This window comes from Canis lupus, chromosome 16 (genome assembly GCF_048164855.1).
Source record: "Canis lupus baileyi chromosome 16, mCanLup2.hap1, whole genome shotgun sequence".
Lineage (NCBI taxonomy): Eukaryota > Metazoa > Chordata > Mammalia > Carnivora > Canidae > Canis > Canis lupus.
Window position 1 is genome coordinate 39,799,312 of NC_132853.1, and position 22,807 is coordinate 39,822,118.

The 22,807-nt window shown below is 42.0% G+C and overlaps 1 protein-coding gene across 1 annotated transcript; it reads right to left on the reverse strand.

Moving 5' to 3' along the window:
• Positions 1-11,065: 11,065 nt before the first annotated feature.
• KRT34 (keratin 34) lies at positions 11,066-14,853 on the reverse strand. Its single transcript, XM_072782224.1, has 7 exons — positions 14,474-14,853; positions 14,290-14,372; positions 13,603-13,759; positions 12,566-12,727; positions 12,346-12,471; positions 12,001-12,221; positions 11,066-11,547 (listed from the first exon to the last, which is right to left on the reverse strand). The coding sequence occupies exons 1-7, from the start codon at positions 14,819-14,821 to the stop codon at positions 11,463-11,465; spliced, it is 1,182 nt and encodes a 393-aa protein (XP_072638325.1). The 5' UTR covers positions 14,822-14,853; the 3' UTR covers positions 11,066-11,462.
• Positions 14,854-22,807: the final 7,954 nt, after the last annotated feature.

Below are 22,807 nucleotides of genomic sequence, written 5' to 3' on the forward strand. Positions count from 1 at the left end.
TGTTGTAGATTGGCAAAAATGCCCATGGGGATCCCTAAACCATTACAGCAGCTTCCACCTCAGAGCAAAATGATCCAGAGGTAAGTATCCTTGTATCTTCAAAAGTGGAGGTCAGAGTTTAGAAAACATTACTACTCCCACTTCTGGAGTAGAAATAATCATGATTGTTGCATAGCTGCATGGTCATTAGATTAAAATAACTGAGAGGATTTGGATTTATTGAGAAAAGAGCCAAGTTTCAAGTCATTTCCCAGGAATTACAGAAGGCAGTTGCTTTTTATTTATTCCACTTACTGTGGGCCGTGAATCCTTACCTTTACATAAGCAATGCCATTGTCTCTAGTCAATGACCCTTCAATAAAAATGATGAGCAAATCAAATCCTAACAAACAAAAAGATTTTATTATACCTGCCCATGTAATTGTGGCAGACGCCGTGGTAAGGCTTCTGGTCACCAGATGTGAGAAAATTGCAGTTGAGGTTTAAAGATACTATTTATTATGGAAGCCAAGGCTATTTCTGTGGGAGAGATCACATGCAAACTTATCAAGTGACACTTAACCACAGAGTGGAATCAGAGCAGACCTACCAAGACTATCCTCCCCATGGCAGGACTTTAAAGGTATTAGGAAGTCTCCCCATTCTTTTCGAAAACTGTCTTCTTTGATGGCCAGGTACTGGAACTTAAAGTTCTCACCATGAGAAATGTATTTTGCATTCTTTGGAAAATGCAAAGTAACATATTGGGCCACTTACGGATTTATTCTATTTTAATGTAGACGAATGGCAACGGGAGGCCAGGAGTGCTGTCACTGGGCACACACAGACCAAGATACAGATGATTGCCTGAAAGAGATGAAGAGTGTCCCACTGGAGAATTTAAAAAGCAAAAACACTGTTTTATGCCAACACTAGCCTATCCTGCTGGGCCAGCCCTAGTTAGAACTACTTATAAGAATAAGATATAAAGCTTCCATAGACTGTTCCCTAAAGGTGTCTGTTGCAAATTTGTCAATCACTCAGTCTTATCACATTGAGGGGATAAATTATGATAGTGATCCAGGAACTAAAACAACAAGATTGGCTTTGGGAATATGCTCAAACAACATTTCCAGTGAGGGACAAGCAGGGGAGTACATGAAGAATAAGCCAGGTCAGTAGTAATGTTGGCTGGGCAAAGAGAAGTACAGCACCCTAAAATAGAATTCAGAGCCCAGTACGCAAATCCTCTCCAGAGCTGTCATTGTTTCTCTTATATTCGGTCTTCAACTCCCAATAGGAAGCTTGGAAGTCTTTAGGAACCAAGCCAAACCAGAAAAATGCAAAGTGTATCAGTATGTTTTTAACTCTATCCAATCTAGAATAGAGGAGTCAAGAAGAACATGAAACAATCCAAGACAATGTAATTTAATAGTCCTAGTCTTCTGGGAAGACTGGATTTGGGAACCACTCAGAAGAAGGATGAAAACCTGTTTATGCGACTGCTTCACAGATCAAAGGGAAGAACAGATGCCAAAACATTTTAAAGAGTTACACAGAGGATAAAGCAAATTAAGCTTCATGTTTAGTATGAATATGTTGTGTTGAACTGTGCACTAAGTTTACTATCAAGTTGGTTATTTGAAACAGATGTGAAAGAGCCATTGAAATATGGTTTCTTCCCCCAGCATCTCACAGACTCTGCCCTCTCTGTGGTCACCAGGGATCTCCTTATTGCTATGCCCACTGACTTTTCTGAATCCTCAATTTTCCTGGCCCTTCAAGAGAGACAGTATCTTCACCTAATTAAAGCCTAGTGTAAACCATAGAATACTGTAAATGGAATAAATAAGGAACAGTAACACTAATGAGGATTCATGAGAAGGATGCCATTGACTAGCCCTTCATCAAAACCTCAACTTATTTTGACTTCTGTATTGCTTCAGCTGCTTCCCACTCCAACTGCTCGTAACAAGGTATCACCTCTCTCCTTGAGGACTGGGCCAAACCAAGAAGGCACCTCATGTCAGGGACTTTGGAGAGGCTAAGGCTCTGTCATTTCTCCCAGTGGTTCCCAAGGTTATCCCTAGTCTAACATCATCCCTCTTGACAGTCTTAACATCTCCTACAGCTCTAATGGATCATCTCTGCTTAGGTAACTCCCTGACATCTCTCTCAAATCCAGTCATTCTCTTCTAGCTCTCTCCACTGGAGCCCCACTGGTGTTTCACTTCTCAGGCTCAAAAACATCTTTCATGTTGACCTAAAAAGTAGGTATTCAATCAGTACTAGTTTCTTTCCTTCTCTCTCCATTGTTCCTCTATTTCTAATCAGTTTCCACATCCTGGGCTGAAATCTACCCCTCCCTGGGCCCTCCACTCTCCCCCCATCTCAGTCAGTCCTATTGTCTCTCATCAGCCTCCCAACTGTTCTTCCTTCTTTCCCATCCAACCCCACCAATTTCTAGGACCCATCACAACCCAGCCTATACATAGCTGCTCGACAAATCATATGCCAAACTTCCTTACAAGCAAATCTCACAGATAACCATGAAAAGCACCACCCAGATATGGTCCTCTATGACTACTTTGCAGTTTCATCTTCCACCATTTCTGTGGGAAATGCTTTGCTCCAGCTACAAACTTTTCTTTTTTTTTTTTTTAATTTATTTATTTTTTTTTATTGGTGTTCAGTTTACTAACGTACAGAATAATACCCAGTGCCCGTCACCCATTCACTCCCACCCCCCGCCCTCCTCCCCTTCTACCACCCCTAGTTCGTTTCCCAGAGTTAGCAGTCTTTACGTTCTGTCTCCCTTTCTGATATTTCCCACACATTTCTTCTCCCTTCCCTTATTTTCCCTTTCACTATTATTCATATTCCCCAAATGAATGAGAACATATAATGTTTGTCCTTCTCCGACTGACTTACTTCACTCAGCATAATACCCTCCAGTTCCATCCACGTTGAAGCAAATGGTGGGTATTTGTCATTTCTAATCAGCTACAAACTTTTCTGTTAAGCTCTAGTTACACATCCTTCTTCCTCATTTCCTTGCCAGGCAAAGCTCATTTTTGGAGAAACTTTCCCTCTTGTCAGACCTGCACACATTCATCTGTCTAAACACAGCTCATCAAACTTTATTTCAGAATTATGCTAATATCATGTAGTAATCATTGATTGAAGTTGGAACAAGTTTTAATAACCTCATGAATACTTATTAGCATTACTGTTCCTTTATTCCACTTACTGTATTCTATGGTTTACACTAGGCTTTAATTGGATAAAGATACAATCTCTCTTGAAGGATAGGCAGACAATATGTATATGAATGGAATGTTTAGGTTTTCAAAGCCCTGAATGAGGGCTACCTCCTCATAAAGCCTTTTCTTACCACTCTTTCACACTTCAAACTATAGAAATGATCCCTGAAAGTATAGTCTTTCTCTCACACTTCAGAAATTCATCATTCTTCATTTACACCCTTCTTGAGCCACACTGCTGTTTGTCTGTATGAGGGTTGTTTCCTTGTCTTGTTCACTCTAGATTGTGAACATGCTGTTGGCCAGGCCTGGGGCTCACTTATCCATGTGCTCTCAGCATCTACACAGTATTGACACACACAGAAGATGGTTGATTGCAGTTGTGTAGGTTAAATAGTGTCAAATCAAATGAAAAATTGAGATGGTGGCTGATTAAATTGAGAGCTTTAATAATTTAGATATGAGTCAAGTAGGGAATAGGATTAATGTCTGTTGGAGGAGACAATGAACAGTGGCCTTTCTTGAAATTATAGAAAATAAAGTGATATAGAAGTTAGTTATAGAAGAACATTATAAATAGGAGCAAAGACCTAAAGGAAAGAGCGAACTTGAAAAGAGGAAGGTGGGGAGAGGTGCTTGCCTTCATTTAAAGGGTCTTTGGATTACAAAGTGTTGGGGATAACAAGCGGGTAACAAGAATGACAAAGATAAGTTGGAGTCCAATTAAATGTAATGTGGCAACCTAATACCAAGTCAAACTGTCTTATGTGCAACTGAAGACCCAGGACTTGAGCTAAAATGAGAACTTCAGGGGTGGTCAGCATAGAGGAGCTAGTCCTCCCTGAACAGGGATGGAGAAAAATAAACATGGCAGAGGATCTAGGCCTATCCCCCAGTTGGGACAGAAAGGGGAAGTCAGGTTAATTGGGAGCTGGGGAACCTGTAATAGGAGATAAAAAAGAGTTATAACCCATAATGGGGGGGGGGGGCAAGATGGCAGAAGAGTAGGTTCCCCAAGTCACTTGTCCCCACAAACTTACCTAGATAACTTTCAAATCATCCTGAAAACCTACTAATTTGCCCTGAGATTTAAAGAGAGAACAGCTGGAACGCTACAGTGAGAAGAGTTTGGGCTTCTACCAAGGTAAGAAGATGGGAAAAAATTAAATAAAAAATAATCCAGTGGCGGGGGTGGGGGGCGCGAGAAGCCAGGCTAAGGCCGGGGTGAGAGCCTCCAGGACAGGAAAGCCCAGTCCCGGAGATGTAGGAAGATTTAAAAATCTTCCCAGATGGAAAGGCACTCGCAGGGAACTCGGGCAGGATCCCAGGAGGAGCAGTGGAGCCCCCAGGTTCCTGAGGTCATTAACAGAGGAGGTGCGCCCCGGGGAGAGCGAGCCACACACCACGGACCAAACACCGTAAAGGGCTGGAGGGTGCCCGGTGGGACCTCGGGAGCAGCTCTGGCCGCGGCTCAGGCAGAGGCACCGCACAGAGGGGGCTGCGCACCCTGGGAGCGCCATTCCAGCCGCACAGGCCCTCGAGACCAGGGCGCCGGAGGACATAGCCCAGGATCTGTTGCTCCCCTTGGGACAGGCGGAGGTGGGGAGGGCACAGGACAGAGAGGACCCTCTGCTGCTGGGCGGTCCAGCCCCGTGCAGATCAGTGCCCCCAGCCCCCGGAGCATCCAGGCCGGTGAAGACTGGGAGACTGTGGTAGTTACTGTGGGAGCTGACTCCAGGGCTGCAGAACTGGCCGCTGCCAGTTTTGTTGTTCCTCCCTGTGTCACCTTGTGCCCGGGATGGAGCGGGGCCGCCAGGGACCAGGGGCTGCCAGGGACCAGGGGCCTCACAGGATAAAGAGCTTCCACTGAGCCGAGCACCTGGCAGGGGGCGGGGCAGCTCCCCCAGGTGCACACACCTGAGAATCAGCACCCCAGGCCCTCCCGCAGAAGACCAGCTGGAAGGACAGAGGAAAAGCAAATTCTTGACCGAGCAGCTCTGGAAAGCTCCAGGGGAAGTAGAGGGACTTACTGTATATAGAATCAGAGGATACCCCTCCTTGTTTTTCCTTTTGTTTTTGTTTTTGTTTTGTTTTGCTTTTGCTTTTGTTTTTTGTTGTTTCCCCCCTTTTTCTTTCTCTTTTTTTCCTTCCTTCTTCCAGCACAACTTGTTTTTAGCCACTCTGCACTGAGCAAAATAACTAGAAATAAGAACTCATCACAAAAGAAAGAATCAGAAATAGTACTCTCTCCCATAGAGTTACAGAATTTGGATTACAATTCGATGTCATAAAGCCAATTCAGAAGCACAATTATAAAGCTACTGGTGGCTCTGGAAAAAAGCATAAAGGATTCAAGAGACTTCATGACTGCAGAATTTAGATCTAAGCAGGCTGAAATTAAAAACCAAATAAATGAGATGCAATCCAAACTGGAGGTCCTAATGATGAGAGTTAATGAGGTAGAAAAACTCATGACATAGAAGAAAAGTTGATGGCAAGGAAGGAAGCTGAGGAAAAAAGAGAAAAACAATTAAAAGATCGTGAGGAAAGGTTAAGGAAAATAAATGACAGCCTCAGAAGGAAAAATCTATGTTTAATTGGGGTTCCAGAGGATGCCAAAAGGGACAGAAGATCAGAAAGTGTATTTGAACAAATGATAGCTGACAGCTTTCCTAATTTGGGGAGGGAAACAGGCATTCAGATCCAGGAGATAGAGAGATCCCCCCTAAAATCAATAAAAACCATTCAACACCCTGACATTTAACAGTGAAACTTGCAAATTCCAAAGATAAAGAGAAGATCCTTAAAGCAGCAAGAGACAAGAGATCCCTAACTTATATGGGGAAAAATATTAGATTAACAGAAGACCTCTCTACAGAGACCTAGCAGCAAGAAAGGGCTGGCAGGATATATTCCGGGTCCTAAATGAGAAGAACATGCAGCCAGGAATACTCTATCCAACAAGGCTCTCATTCAGAATAGAAGGAGCGATAAAGATAGGCAGAAACTGATAGAATATGTGACCACCACACCAGCTCTGCAAGAAATATAAAGGGGAACTCTGTAAAAGAAAGAGGAAGTCCAAAGAAACAATCCACAAAAACAGGGACTGAATAGGTATTATGATGACATTAAATTAATATCTTTCAATAGTAACTCTGAATATAAATAGGCTTAATGATACCGTCAAAAGGTGCAGGGTTTCAGACTGGATAAAAAAGCAAGACCCATCTATTTTCTATCTACAAGACTCATTTTAGACCTAAGAACACCTACAGCCTTAAAATAAGAGGTTGGAGAACCATTTACCATTCACATGGTCCTCAAGGGCAGCCTGGGTGGCTCAGCATTTAATACTGCCTTAGGTCCAGAGCCTGATCCTGGAGACCCGGGATCGAGTCCCATGTCAGGCTCCATGCATGGAGCATGCTTCTCCCTCTGCCTGTGTCTCTGCCTCTCTCTCACTCTCTCTGTGTCTCTCATGAATGAATAAATAAAATCTTTTTTAAAATGGTCCTCGAGAGAAAGCAGGGGTAGCCATCCTCATATCAGATAAATTAAAGTTTATCCCAAAGACTGTTGTAAGAGATGAAGAAAGACATTATATCATACTTAAAGGATCTATCCAACAAGAGGACCTAACAATCGTGAATATTTATGCCCTTAATGTGGGAGCTGCCAAGTATATCAATCTATTAATAATCAAAGTTAAGACATACTTAGATAATAATACACTAATCCTGGGAGACTTCAACACGGCACTTTCTGCAAATGACAGATATTCTAAGCACAATATCTCCAAAGAAACAAGAGCTTTAAATGATACTCTGGACCAGATGTACTTCACAGATATTTACAGAACTTCATGTCCAAATGCAACTGAATACACATTCTTCTCAAGTGTTCATGGAACTTTCTCTAGAATAACCACATACTGGGTCACAAATCAGGTCTTAACAGATATCAAAAGACTGGGATTGTCCCCTGCATATTTTCAGACCATAATGCTTTGAAACTAGAACTAAATCACAAGAAGAAATTTAGAAGAAATTCAAACACGTGGAGTTTAAAGACCACCCTGCTAAAAGATGAAAGGGTCAACCAGGAAATTACAGAAGAATTAAAATGATTCATGGAAAGTAATGAGAATGAAGATACAACCATTCAAAATCCTTGAGATACAGCAAAAGCAGTCTTGAGAGGGAAATACATTGCAATACAAGCATCCCTCAAAAAACTGGAAAGAACTGAAATACAAAACTGAAATACAAAAGCTAACCTTGCACCTAAAGGAACTGGAAAAAGAACAGCAAATAAAATCTACACCCAGCAGAAGAAGAGAGTTAATAAAGATTCGAGCAGAACTCAATGAAATAGAGACCAGAAGAACTGTGGAACAGATCAACAAAACCAGGAGTTGGTTCTTTGAAAGAATTAATAAGATAGATAAACCATTAGGCAGCCTTATTAAAAACAAAAGAGAAAAGACTCAAATTAATAAGATCACGAATGAAAAAGGAGAGGCCACAACCGATACCAAGGAAATACAAACGATTTTAAAACATATTATGATCAACTATACGCCAATAAAATAGGCAATCTAGAAGAAATGGATGCATTTCTGGAAAACCACAAACGATCAAAACTGGAACAGGAAGAAATAGAAAATCTGAATCTGAACAGGCCAATAACCAGGGAGGAAATTGAAGCAGTCATCAAAAACGTCCCAAGACACAAAAGTCCAGAGCCAGATGGCTTCCCAAGCAATTCTATCAAATGTTTGAAGAATAAACAATACCTATTCTACTAAAGCTGTTCAGAAAGATAGAGATGGAATACTTCGAAACTCATTCTATGAGGCCAGCATCACCTTAATTCCAAAACCAGAAAAAAAAACCACCAAAAAGGAGAATTAGAGACCAATATCCCTGATGAACATGGATGCAAAAATTCTTAACAAGATACTAGCCAATAGGATCCAACAGTACATTAAGATTATTCACCATGACCAATTAGGATTTATCCCCAGGATGCAAGGCTGGTTCAACACCAGTAAGGCAATCAATGTGATAGATCATATCAACTAGAGAAAAAAACAAGAACCATATGATCCTCTCAATAGATGCAGAGAAAGCATTTGACAAAATACAGCATCCATTCCTGATCAAAACTCTTCAGAGTGTAGGGATAGAGGGAACATTCCTCAGCTTCTTAAAAGCCATGTATGAAAAGCCCACAGCAAATATCATTCTCAATGCGGAAACACTGGGATCCTTTCCCATAAGATCAGGAACAAGACAGGGATGTCCACTCTCACCATTGCTATTGAACATAGTACTAGAAGTCCTAGTCTCAGCAGTCAGGCAACAAAAAGAAATAAAAGGCATTCAAATTGGCAAAGAAGTTAAACTCTCCCTCTTTACAGAGGACATGATACTCTACATAGAAAACCCAAAAGACTCCACCTCAAGATTGCTAGAACTCATACAGCAATTTGGCAGTGTGGCAGGATACAAAATCAATGCCCAGATTTCAGTGGCATTTCTATACACTAACAATGAGACTGAAGAAAGAGAAATTAAGGAGTCAATTCCATTTACAATTGCACCCAAAAGCATAACGTAGCTAGGAATAAACCTAACCAAAGAGGTAAAGGGTCTCTACCCTAAAAACTACAGAACACTTCTGAAAAAAATTGAGGAAGACACAAAGAGATGGAAAAATATTCCATGCTCATGGATTGGAAGAATTAATATTGTGAAAATGTCAATGCTACCCAGGGCAGTTTACACATTTAATGCAATCCCTATCAAAATGCCATGGACTTTCTTCAGAGAGTTAAAACAAATTATCTTAAGATTTGTGTGGAATCAGAAAGACCCCAAATAGCCAGGGGAATATTAAAAAAGAAAACCATAGCTGGGGGCATCACAATGCCAGATTTCAGGTTGTACCCACAAAGCTGTGGTCATCAAGACAGTGTGGTACTGACACAAAAACAGACACATAGATCAATGGAACAGACTAGAGAATCCAGAAGTGGACCCTCAACTTTATAGTCAACTAATATTCAACAAAACAAGAAAGACTATCCCCTGGAAGAAAGACAGTCTCTTCAATAAATGGTGCTGGGAAAATTGGACAGCCGCATGCTGAAGAATGAAACTAGACCATTCTCACACCACGCACAAAATAAACTCAAAATGGATGAAAGATCTTAATGTGAGACAAGATTCCATCAAAATCCTAGAGGAGAACACAGGCAACACCCCTTTTGAACTCGGCCACAGTAACTTCTTGCAAGATCCATCCATGAAGGCAAGAGAAACAAAAGCAAAAATGAACTAGTGGGACTTCATCAAGATAAGAAGCTTTTGCACAGCAAAGGATACAGTCAACAAAACTAAAAGACAACCTACAGAATGGGAGAAGATATTTGCAAATGACATATCAGATAAAGGGCTAGTATCCAAGATCTATAAAGAATTTATTAAACTCAACAGCAAAGAAACAAACAATCCAATCATGAAATGGGAAAAAGACATGAACAGAAATCTCACAGAGGAAGACATAGACATGGCCAACAAGCACATGAGAAAATGCTCTGCATCACTGGCCCTCAGGGAAGTACAAATGAAAACCACAATGAGATACCACCACACACTAGTGAGAATGGGGAAAATTAACAAAGCAGGAAACCACAAATGTTGGAGAGGATGTGGAGAAAGGGGAACCCTCTTGCACTGTTGGTGGGAATGTGAACTGGTGCAGCCATTCTGGAAAACTGTGTGGAGGTTCCTCAAAGAGTTAAAAATAGATCTGCCCTACGACCCAGCAATTGCACTGCTGGAGATTTACCCCAAAGATTCAGATGCAGTGAAACACCGGGACACCTGCACCCCAATGTTTATAGCAGCAATGTCCACAATAGCCAAACTATGGAAGGAGCCTCAGTGTCTATCGAAAGATGAATGGATAAAGAAGATGTGGTCTATGTATACAATGGAATATTACTCAGCAATTAGAAATGACAAATATCCACCATTTGCTTCAACGTGTATGCACCCGGAGGGTATTATGCTGAGTGAAATAAGTCAATCAGAGAAGGACAAACACATATGGTCTCATTCATTTGAATAATATAAAATAGTGAGGATGACAGATCATGAGAGACTCCTAACTCTGGGAAATGAACATGGGGTAGTGGAAAGGGAGGTGGGCGGGTGGTTGAGGTGACTGGGTGACAGGCACTGAGGGGGGTACTTGACGGGATGAGCACAACATATGTTATATGTTGGCAAATTGAACTCCAATTTAAAAATAATAATAAATAAATAAATAATAACCCAGAATGTGTGGATTTATGTAAATCATTGAAGGTACATTTTGAGGGAAAGCCAGGCTTCTATACTGGTCATTCAGATATAGAAGACAAGTTGAAAGGGGAGAGGGCAGCTGCTCTTTAGGAGTAGTTTCTACAGAAGTCAGTCTTTAGGCAGTTTGGGAGAAAGGGAAGCAGAGAATCAACCCCTGGTGATGAGGGTCAACATGAGAGGCAGCAGTGAGGTTTGAGGTGACACTTAGTATTGCCAAGGACATTGCAGCCAAGGCAAGATGGGCATGAGTGTTGGAGGCCAGGTTTCTGCATGGTCTCCCCTTGGTAGGAGCCTCCTAGGATGACAGGCTCCCTTCCCCATCAGTATTTTCCTGGAACATAATGGCTGGTGTCAATCATTTAACCCATTTCCTCCTAACAAAGGGGTATTTTTAGGAAACAGCCACGGTAGATACTTTACAGTGCATAAATATAAATGAGAAACAAATTTGCTATGCCAGAGAAATAAAGTTTATTGGGAAGTATATGAAGTAGCTTCCTTGTATTCCAGAGAATACCAAAGAAGCTAGAAAAGCAGAAAACACAATACATACAGGAAATGCCCTAAAAGTAGACCCTGGAGCTTGGATTACAGGGAGCTGAACATCTTTAGAAACAAAGACACTCACACTTCAACAGGAAGGGATTTTCCAGACATTAGAAGTTGATGATGTGTGTCTTTTCTTGTCGAATCTGGAAAGAATTTCCATGTCTAGAAATATATTTGGCATGTCTAGGTTTCTAATTGACAGCTGAGCTCCAGCAAAGGCAATACCCAAGGACCTTTCCTGTGCTTGATCTGAATGGCTTCATTGTCGTCTTCAAAGAGGATGCAAGTTCTTAATTTAAGAGCAACGTGTTTGAGAGTTGCCACAGGACCCACAGGAATTGCCGCAAGCATTGGTGGTGGCACATGGGTTGCAGGGGAGCCTGGGAGGACACAGAGATTTAGAATGGATTGAGGATGGTTGTGGAGAGAGCCCTATGAATTCCACCCATGAATTTTCAGTGGTTCGTGATAGTTGGAATCAAATTTTATTGTTATCAAATCCTTCTCCCCATCCCAGAATACCATGTGCTAAGGTGGAAAACTGTCCTTTTGAAAAATATGCTCCTTAGATTTCATGGAACCAACACAATCCACCTTACCCAGAAATTATTGTCATAACACTCTCTCCACCACCACTTCTCCATCGTTAGCTCCCTGAGGCAGGGATGTATGCCCTTCATCTTTGACCTTCAATATCTGCTTAACTGTCACCTCGTGGACTCTTCTATAATTGCATGTTGTTTTGTGAGTTGAAAATGTGGACCACCTGTATATGCCCACAATGTCTTGTAGTCCCACCACATGTTTTCCAGAGTTCTTTGTCTCCCACTCACTTGCAGTCCTCGCTCTCCAGCAGACCCCGGTATGTGTTGATCTCACACTCCAGCCGGGCCTTGACGTCCAACAGCACCTGGTACTCCTGGTTCTGCCGCTCCAGGTCACACCTGATCTCAGCAAGCTGGGACTCCACGTTGGTGATCATGTACTGCACCTGGGCCAGCTGGGAGCCGTAGCGGGCCTCAGTCTCTGTCAGCGTGTTCTCCAGGGAGTCCCTCTGTGTGGGGAAGACAAAGAATGTCACAGAGCCACTCCCCAGGGGGCTTCTCCATGGGGTTTCAGAGAAGTCACAGGCTTCATGGGTTCAGGAGAGCCTGGGCACTACCCTGAACAACACCCACCAGGTTGTGCTGGGCCTGGAGCTCAATCTCCAAGGCATTGACCGTGCGTCTCAGCTCGATGATCTCTGCCTGGCAGGACTGCAGCTGCTCCGAGCTGGACACCACCTGCTTGTTCAGCTCCTCAGTCTGAAACAGTACAGGGAAGAGGACAGGGTCAGACCCTGCCTCAAGGGCCCCAAGGGGCCAAAGGTCCTGAGTGGCCACGTGCTGAGATGCCCACCTGGGTGGTGAACCATTCCTCCACGTCCCTGCGGTTGGTCTCCACCAGGGCCTCATACTGACTCCTGGTCTCGTTGAGCACACGGTTCAGGTCCACTGTGGGGGCAGCATCCACCTCCACGTTGAGGCGGTCTCCAATCTGGCAGCGCAGGGTGTTGACTTCCTAATGGACGAAGAGAAATAAATGAGCCACAGAAATGAATTTGCTGTCTATCTTCCTATTGTAGGAAAGTGAGTACAACCCTGACAAAAATGCACTGAAGGGAATATCCTGATCATTCCCCAAGACTGACACAGATATGATGTAGGAATAAACCCAAAAAGGGATCACATCAATTTCTTTCCCCAAAACCTGAAAGAAGCTCACATTTCCAATAAGACTAAGTCCAAACCCCCTGGCAAGTGCAGGTCCTACCTCATTTTCCATCACATCCCTATAGGTAATACATACCCAGCCATATCAACTCATGGGCCAAACCCAGTATACCTGCTCTACCACTTCTGTGTCTTTGCTCAGCATTTTCCCCCAGATTGAAACACACAAATGTGAAATCTTCTTTCTTCCCATGACATGCCTCTGAGAAGAATTCCTTATCTCTTTCCAGGTAGACTGGATTATTCCCTGAATATACTGCTTGTGCATCTTATATAGTACTTCTTTTCCTCTGCCTGTATTATATCATTGTCTTTACGTGGCCATCTCCCCAGGCTAGACTGGGCGCTCATTGAAAAGAGGGTGCATGTCTTATTTCTTTTTTCCTCCACCTCTACCACCAAATTCAGAAATTAATAGTGACAAGAAGAGAGCAGGGCCCAATAAATGAGTGCCCTTCTTCAGCATCTCCAACACCAGCCCACTTGAGAATATGGACCCCACCTCATTCCATGCTATGGCTATACCATGATCATTCTCTGGCTGATTTTGAGTTCTTCAGAGAAGGATCCCAGCCCAAGAAGCTTGATGGTAATTGCCTCCCACTTGCCGATGCTAAAGGCTTGGCTCTAAAGATTACTTTTATTTTCCCCTTTTCCTCTCACCTCCTCGTGGTTCCTCTTGAGGCTCAGCAGCTCCTCCCTCAGGGACTCCACCTGGGCCTCCAGGTCGGACTTGCACAGGGTCAGCTCATCCAGGATCCGGCGCAGGCCATTGATGTCTGACTCCACAAGCTGCCTCAAGCTCAGCTCTGTTTGGTACCTACACACATTAGGTTGGGAGGATGAGGCAGGAAAGAATCCCATCCCCTTGTACTGTGTTTTGTGTGGATAGGTTGGTCTCCATCTCTTTGAGATAATACAGTTTTCTGCTTCTTTTCTTTCCTGTCTCTCTAAAGCTCCACACAGACTGGAGAGGCCCCTGACTCACCCTAACACCAGAAGTTGCCCATAGGGATTCATGAAATGGAGTCTCTCATTCTCCTCTCAATTTTGTTGGTTAATATACCACCATTCCCAAAGAACCAATCCATTCCCCAAGAATAGTTCATGTCAGTCTCTGAATTTGGGAGCTTAGGGGGGCCTTCTGGAAAGACCATATTGACTGAAGAGCATGCAGTATATGAATCTGGATTCTTATTTGAAAATGATTTTATATAAGGCCAGGCTTGAGAAGGAAAATGAAAAGGGTGAAATGGCTGCCTCCTCCCTTCCAGGAAGTATTAGTCACAGGGAACCATGTAAGAGCCATAGGGATCTTAGATGTCACCTAGCCTGAGAGTCTCAACATACTTGGTTCTGAAGTCATCAGAGGCCAACTTGGCATTGTCGATCTGCACCACCAGCCTGGTGTTCTCAGACTTGGCACACAGGATCTGAAAACAAGATTCTACTGTGAGGGCCACTTGAACTTGAGAACATCTTATTGTTCAAGGACAGTAGGCTGCTATTGCAGCCTCACATGGCACCCCCTCACCTTCTGCTGCAGCTCCTCGATGGTCCGGAAGTAGGACTGGTAGCTGGGACACACGAAAGGCACCTGCTGCTGGCACCACTCCCGGATGCGGCTCTCCAGCTCCGCGTTCTCCCGCTCCAGCTGACGCACCTTCTCCAGGTAGCTGGCCAGGCGGTCGTTCAGGAACTGCATGGTCTCCTTCTCGCTGCCATTGAAGGAGCCCTCGCAGAACCAGCCACAGTTGCCCACATTGGCGGGGATGTTGCAGGCCCCAGGCAGGGTGCAGGTGTGGCAGCTGGGGGGCACGCAGGGCCGGGAGGAGCAAGTGGAGCGGCAGCTCAGGTTGGGCAGGCAGCAGTTGTAAGGCATGGTGCAGGGAGAGGTGATGGAGAGCGGGTAAGCTAATATAGCTAGATGTGGTGAGGTTTGAGTCTCTCCATCCTCCGTAGTCCTTTTATACTCTTATTGGTGGGTGGGGGTTGGCATACAGCATAGTTTCCCTTCCCCATGCTTCAGCTAATTTTTTCCTCCAAAATATGCTAGTTAGTTGCTTCCAAAGAGTCCCCTCAACCCATAAAATTATTCCATTCAGGTTGTGTCACACCAGATTCCTCCTGAGTGCTAGTGGTTGGTAAAATCAGAGTTTCATCAGATGGCTTCAAAGAAGACAGGAGCATCACAACCCCAAATGGCTCTTCCCATTACTCAGAGGGGAGGAGAGCGAGGGACATGGGGTGGAGTTGTTTGGGACTCCACACCCATGAGGTTCTGCCACTAGATTCCCTGGAAAGAGTCTGGAGTGAACAGTCTCCCAGGTGGCCCTAGAGGTGTGACTCTGCCCACCTGAGAGGGCACACCAAGTCACAACCCATGAGAATGCACCTTCACTCTGTTGTCCCTAAGAAGTGGGCATCATCTCCGATGAGTGTGCACCTCTCTATCACCTCTGGGATCAGATAGATACTTTTGGACACTTCCAAACTCTTGGGAGTCTTCCTATTGCCCAACAAAGAATCTTAATGAAGTAGCCCTCCTCATTTCATCTCTATTCCTTGTCACTTTATCTGTCCTTTGTTCTACACAGAAACAAAATCATGAGCTTCAGACAGAAGTTCCAAAAAATTATTTGTGCAACACAATATACATCATTTATGAAGGATATGTCTAGATTTCAAAGGAAGTATGAAGGTAACAGAAAAGCACACTTTTGAAGCTAGCCTACCTGAGTTCACATTCTTACTGATGACATGAGCTCAGAGAAGTGAGTTCCCTTTTGACCCATTTTCCTCATCTTTTAAATTAAAAATATGCTGCCCACCTCATCATTTTATTGTAAAATTTAAGTAATATAGTGTGTGAATACGGTTGGGGGTGGGACGATGATTATTTCTATAAACTTCCTCCTTCCTATTCTTGGCCCAGATGGCTCAGATGTAGAATTTTCTGAAAATTCAGTTCTGTTGAGAAGACACTTGAGCACATTGCCCATACCTACCCAATGGTGATAAAAACCTCATTTACCTACTATGCAAATGCTAGGAGCACAGAATTATATTCATGAATTAATCAACAAAAATGCAAATTTTAACATTAAGTTGGTAGCCAGAATAGGAAATTGACAGAAGGCCCATTGTCCCTACGTTCTCTGATAAGTTACTGATCTTATGGATTTGGTTATCTTATTTGGGTTGGTTCTTGAGGACGACAGGTTCTCTACACTGGGTTGTATTGCCACCAAAGCCTTCTTTTTGTACAGGCATTGAAATGGGCTCTACTCACTTTCTGTGCATCTCCCAGCCTTGTGTTTCTGTGCTAACATCCATAATGATAATGGTGGTTTGGGTGATGCTTATGATTTTATTTACCACTTCATGAATAACTTATTCTGTGCCAAACAAGGCACTAAGTGCTATGGAACATTTCTCATTTGACTCTCCCAACAAGCCTGTAAAATTGGCCTATTAAAATTATTCCCACTTTACAGATAAATTAACAAATTGAGAAAGGCTCAGAGTTTTCCCATGACACAGCCAATAAGTGGCAGAGCTGGGATTTGAACAATTCATTGTCTAACCCTTAAGCCTGGATACCTAAACATAGTGAAAACATTCGGCACAGAAGTTGCTCTGATTTTGTGAGGGGAAGAAAAATCTTAGATTCCTTTCTTCCCATTGCCCCTCTCTTTATAGTTTTTGCTTCTGATTCTCACTGGAGCCCTGTCCCAGCCCCTCCCAACCCTATCAATGCCCCAAAGTCTTTCTGTCCAAAGGCCTCTCTCATTTAGCTACTCTCTATGGTACCCTCTTGAACCAAATTACACTATTTATTTTCTCCATAGGCAAATGGTTGCCCTCTTGCATAGCTGGTGGTTGATATGTCCAGATTGGAAATTGGATTGCCTTTTTAAAAAATATTTTATTTATCTATTTATTAAAGAGAGATAGAGAGCACAAGTAGGGGGAGGAGCAGAAAGAGAGGGAGAAGCAGAGTCCCCACTGAGTGGGGAGCCCAATGCGGGACTCTATCCCAGGACCCTGGGATCATGACCTAAGCCAAAGCCAGACACTTAACTGACTAAGCCACCCAGGCACCCTATATTGCCTTTTCTTAGCAACTAAAAAAAAAATCAAAATGTACAATGGCACAGCCTAAAGTTATTTAGAATCTGAGAGAAAGCCTACTTGCCTCACCCTGACGTTTTAGTCCTGTAAAATTCACCCCAGAAGTAAGATCTATTTCCTAAGAATCAAAGAACTCTAAAGCTAAAAAAAGACCTGAATTTATGGAGAAGAAAACTGAGGCCCAGATGGTAAGACAGGAAATAAATGAGCAGCAATATGTCACTTTCTCATCAGGTAGTCCACTAGAACCCTTCACATATAGTATTCCATCCTCACCCCAAACTCTGAATGTTTCAATGCCATTATTGTCACCATGTATCAGAAATAAAGAATCTGAGAATAAAGTGAACTTGTCCAAAATGACACAAATAAGTAGACTCAAGTCTTCTGGACCCATCCCACCTCATTGTGAAGTAGAGAGATGAGACACTGGCACAGACCAAGGTGTGACAAAACACAAGAACTGGAAGAAAACAGTAGGTAGCTCATGAATTCCAATGCCAACTCTGAGCATGGACAGGAAGACACACCTAGGCTTCCTGCATATTGCTTTGCTCCTCAGCAAAGTGGAGGTTAAAAAGTGACAAATCCCACAAGCTTGTGGTGAGGTGTGCCTCCTGGAAGTAATGAGATGGGCTTTTACAGAAAAAAATGCTGCACATTCCTGGACAGTCCTGCTCTTCCTGTTGATACCGACAGCAGCCTCAGGCCTCAAGGAACTCAAACAATGACTTTAACCCCAGATTTAAGATTGCAAAAAAGTTTCTTAGCTGTACCCATAGCATATACTAATTTTCAAGGAAACAGGGAAAGAATCAGCAAAAATATTCAGGACTTAAGCTTAAGGATAGGTTAAGTATCTGAGAATGATATTGCCAGTGGGCTAAGAGTTCAGACCAAGACAGCCAAGAGGCAATTAAATAGGTCACAAAAGAGCACTGGATGTACCAACTGAGAAGGGCCTAGGGCCCCATCAGAAGATGGGCCTGGAGTCAAAGAGTATCCAATAATACTGAGTAGAGCATATACTCCAGGTGTAGAGCTAAGTGGAGGATTTAAAGAAAGAAGCAGTGGTGTGAGAGACAACAGGACAGTATACAAATTCTACTGTTGGGCATGAAACAGTAACAAAAATGATTATGCTTTTCTACTTTTAAGAAGCTTATCTATATGTTAAGTCATCAACAATCAAAATAATAGTCCTGATAAAAAATATCTGGTTTGCAAAGTGTTTCCATAAACACAGTCTTCCCTGATCCTCTTGGTAAGTGTATAAAGCAGGTAGAGAAGAGAGTTACCTCCACTTTGGGGAAATTGAGGCTCAGAGAAGCTACATGTCTTGTCCAAGGACACAGAGGTGATGAGAGGATAAGTGAGAACTAGAACCCTAGCTTTGGCAAGTGGGTCACAACCTGGCTCATTAGAACCACCTGTAGAGATTCTAAAACTCCTAATGGCCAGGCTGCATCCCAGACCAGTTGAATCAGACTCTCAAAGGGCAAACTCCAGCTTCAGCTTTTTTTAAGTTCCCCAGGTGATTCCAAAGTACCACCAACGTGGAGAACAACTGCCTTCATGTATGATGATGATGACAGAGTATCTGGAAACAATTTAAGAGCCACATGGAAGTATTTAAGGGGATGTAGAATATATTTATTTACAAAATTGTGGTTCAGCTACAAGGATTGAGATTTCTATTTTGAGAAAAAATCATAACAAAATTTACAGATCCAAAAAGCTTTGCCCCCTGCCAGAATCTTCCCTTGTTCTAGTGATGGCCTCTCTGTTCAAAGCATGTTTGGGAGTTTTGTGTTTTGGCAATGTCTGTATCTTTTTAATATCCAGTTTGTTGATAGCAAACCTTTGTCTTTTAAGGATGGATTTGATTTTTTAGAAGCCATTCAACAAGAAATTTTGTGAATAAGATGCGCAATCAAGTTAGATAATTTAAATAAAACACCTCCATATGATTGTAACTCATAACTGATTTGAAAGCCAAAATTAAAGAGACTTGCCAAAATTAAGCTGGAATCTGTGTGTAAGGAACAACTCTGAAGAATGTAATTGACTTGGATATATTCATTCTGCCCTGATTTTTAAATCATTCTCCATACCTTATAGTGGTGTCATATGCACCTATAAATAGAACCTGGTTCAAGTCTCATAATTACTAATAACCAACTGTAATTTCAAGCAAGTTTTCAAGGTTCTGTTTCCTCATTTGTTAAAATGGGTTTAATTTGAGGCATTTTATTAACGTAAGTTCCTAGTATTTTGCCTAACTCATAGCTTATATTCAACAGATGTGAACTGTGTTCATTTCCTATTACTATCACCACAAATCACCACAAATCTAGTGGCTTAAACCAACATAAATTTATTATCTTAAAGTTCTATAGGTCAGAAGCCTAACATGGGTCTCAAATCAAAATTTTATTCTCATTGGGCTTAAAATTAAGGAAAAAGTTTACAATAAAATGAAAAAGAATAAAATACCTAGGAATAAATGCAACTAAGGAGGCAAAAGACTTATACACTGAAAACTGCAAAACATTACCAAAAGAAATTAAAGAAATACAAATAAATGGGAAGATTGCTCATGTTTGTGGGAGATTTAGTATGTTTAAGATGGTAACATTGCCCAAAGAAATTCCTATCAAAGAGATGCAATGTGATCCCTATCAAAATTCCAGGGATGTCTTTGGCAGAAATAGAAAAGCCCATCCTAAAATTTATATGAGATTTCAAGGCACCCCAAATAGCCAAAACAATCTTTAAAAAAGAACAAAGTTAGAAAACTCACACTTCCTGATTTCAAAACTTACTACAAAGCTGTAGTATTCAATGTGTCAGACATAGAGACCAATGGAATAGAATAGAGAGTTCAGAAATCAACCTTCACATATATGATCAAATTATTTCAAAAAGGATGCCATTCAGTGAAGGAAATAGAGTCTTTTCAATGAATTGTGCTGGGAAAACTGGATATTCACATGCAAAGAATGAACTTAGACCCTTACCTCACACCATATACAAAACATGAACCCAAAATGGATCATAGACCTAAATGTAAGAGCTAAAACTGCAAAACTTTTAGAAGAAACCATAGAAAAAAACTTCTTGACATTGGAAGTGGCAATGATTTCCTGGCCACAGCACCAAATGCACAGATAACAAAAGAAAAATAGGTAAAACAGAGGCCCAGAAAATGTAAAAAGTTTTGTGAGCCAAAGGACACTATCAAGACAGTGAAAAGGTGACCCACGGAATGGTAGAAAATACTTGCAAATTATATTTCTAATAAGGGATCAATATCCAGAATGTATAAAGAACTCCTATAATTCAACAATAAAACTAAACGACCCAACTGAATACAGAGCCAAAAGACTTGAATAGACATTTCTCCAAAGAAGATATACAAATTGTCAACAGGCACATGAAAAGATGCTTCAACATCACTAATCATCAGGTAAATACACATCAAAACCATAATGAGGTACCACTTCATGCCCCCTAGGATGGCTATTAGGAAAAACAAAAGCGAAAAACCCAAAATTTAAAAAGTGTTGGCGGGGATGTGGAGAAATTGGAACCCTTGTACACGGCTGGTAGGTATGTTAAATGGCACGGCCTCAAACAATTAAACATAGATCTAGTAACCATAAGATCTAGTAACTCCACTTCTAGATACATACACAAAAGAATTGAAAGCAGTTACTTGAATAGATAGATAGATAGATAGATAGATAGATAGATAGATAGATAGATATAGAGATATAGACATAGATACAGATATTGATACCGGTTCACTAGTTCCAAGGGCCAAAATACCTATCCATCTGAATGGACAAACAAAATGTGATATATACAATGGAATATTATTTGCTCTTTAAAAGGAACACAATTTTGATACATAGATACTACAACATACATAAGGCTTGAAAACATTATACCAAGTGAAATAAGCCAGACACACACACACACACACACACACACACACACACACACACAATACTGTATGACTCCATGTATGTGAAGTACCTAGGGTGGTCAAATTTATATAGACAAAGTGGAATAGAGTTACCAGGGGCTAAAGGCAGGGGAGTTACGGGATTTAATGGAGAGTTTCAGTTCAGATGGTGAGAAAGTTCTGGAGATGGATGGTGCTGATGGATGGACAATAATGTGAATGTACTTGATGCCCCTGAATTAAACATTTAAAAAAAGATAAAATGGTAAATTTTATGTTATATATACCGATATATTTTTCCACAATAAAAAGAATAAAATCAAGGTGTTGCCAGGGCTATGCTCCTTTCTGGAGACTCCAACAGAGAATCCATTTCCTTTTCTTCTCCAGCAGCTAGAAGCTACCTCCTTTCTTGGTTTGTGGCCCCCTTCCTCCATCTTCAGATCCTGCAATGAGGGATCCAGTCCTCACATCACATCACTCTGACCTGTGTCCCCAGTCAGATCTCCCTCTCACTGTCCTCTGCCTCCCCTTCCATTTTGAAGGACGCTGGTGATTACATTGGGGCCACTGGATAATCCAGTTTAATCTCCCCATTCTAAAGTCAACTGTTAGCAGCTTTTTTTTTATTTATTTTTTATTGGTGTTCAATTTACTAACATACAGAATAATCCCCAGTGCCCGTCACCCATTCACTCCCACCCCCCGCCCTCCTCCCCTTCTACCACCCCTAGTTCGTTTCCCAGAGTTAGCAGTCTTTACGTTCTGTCTCCCTTTCTGATATTTCCCACACATTTCTTCTCCCTTCCCTTATATTCCCTTTCACTGTTAGCAGCTTTAATTCCATCCGTGCCTCTAATTTCCCTTTGTGGTAGCCTAACATGGGTTCCAGAAAACAATATGGGCATCTTTGCAGAGAAGGGGAGACAGGTATTCCACTTTCCACAGCAGCCACAAGCATTACTTTTGCATTATTGTAATCTATGCAAGCAGGATATGGAATAAAGGAACAAGGAAAAATTAGGGAGGGCCTCTGACCTGAGATTAACCTTACATTTGGAGGAAATCACAGACACTGTAGTGGACCATATCAGACAAGGGATTCCAGGTCAGAGTCTGCTCACAAACCAAGCAGTAAGATGTGCAAATTTGAATCCACCCTGGAAATTGGGCTTTAAAAATAAGGGTCATGGGGTTAATTATGGTAGAAACAATAAATAGTTGCTTTATCAAATATATATGTAATTTTAAACCATCTGGTTATTTCATTGCACAAGATTATGTTTCACCAAAGCAGGGTCTGATATCTGCCTCAGAACGCCTGGTATGATGGAGAGGTTCATGGGAAAAGGTAGAAACCTGAGTGGTATCTGATCCTTTCATGTCAAAATGGTCCTCTGGGGTCAATGTTTAACATTTCCTTGGCTCTTTTCTGAAGTTAAAGATTCAAGTTCAAGCCTTTCTTGAATCCTGATGTCATTTTCAGTATTTGGTGATCTGTTTGCAGCACAAGCCTGAGTGTTCAGTGTCAGGGACATGCCTTCTAATACCACTATTTAGGGACTAGCTTTATCCCCTTAAGTAAGTTATAAATAACTTGCAGCCAAGACTATGTCTTTCTTGATGTGTCTCTCCCTTCCTCACTATCCAGGGTGTAAACAGAGTAGGGATTCAACAGGTACTGGTTGGAATGGACTGAGAGAGGTGGAAGTATCAGATGAAGAGTTGGGGGGTGAAAGGTGTCTTAAGCCACCAAGTTGAGAG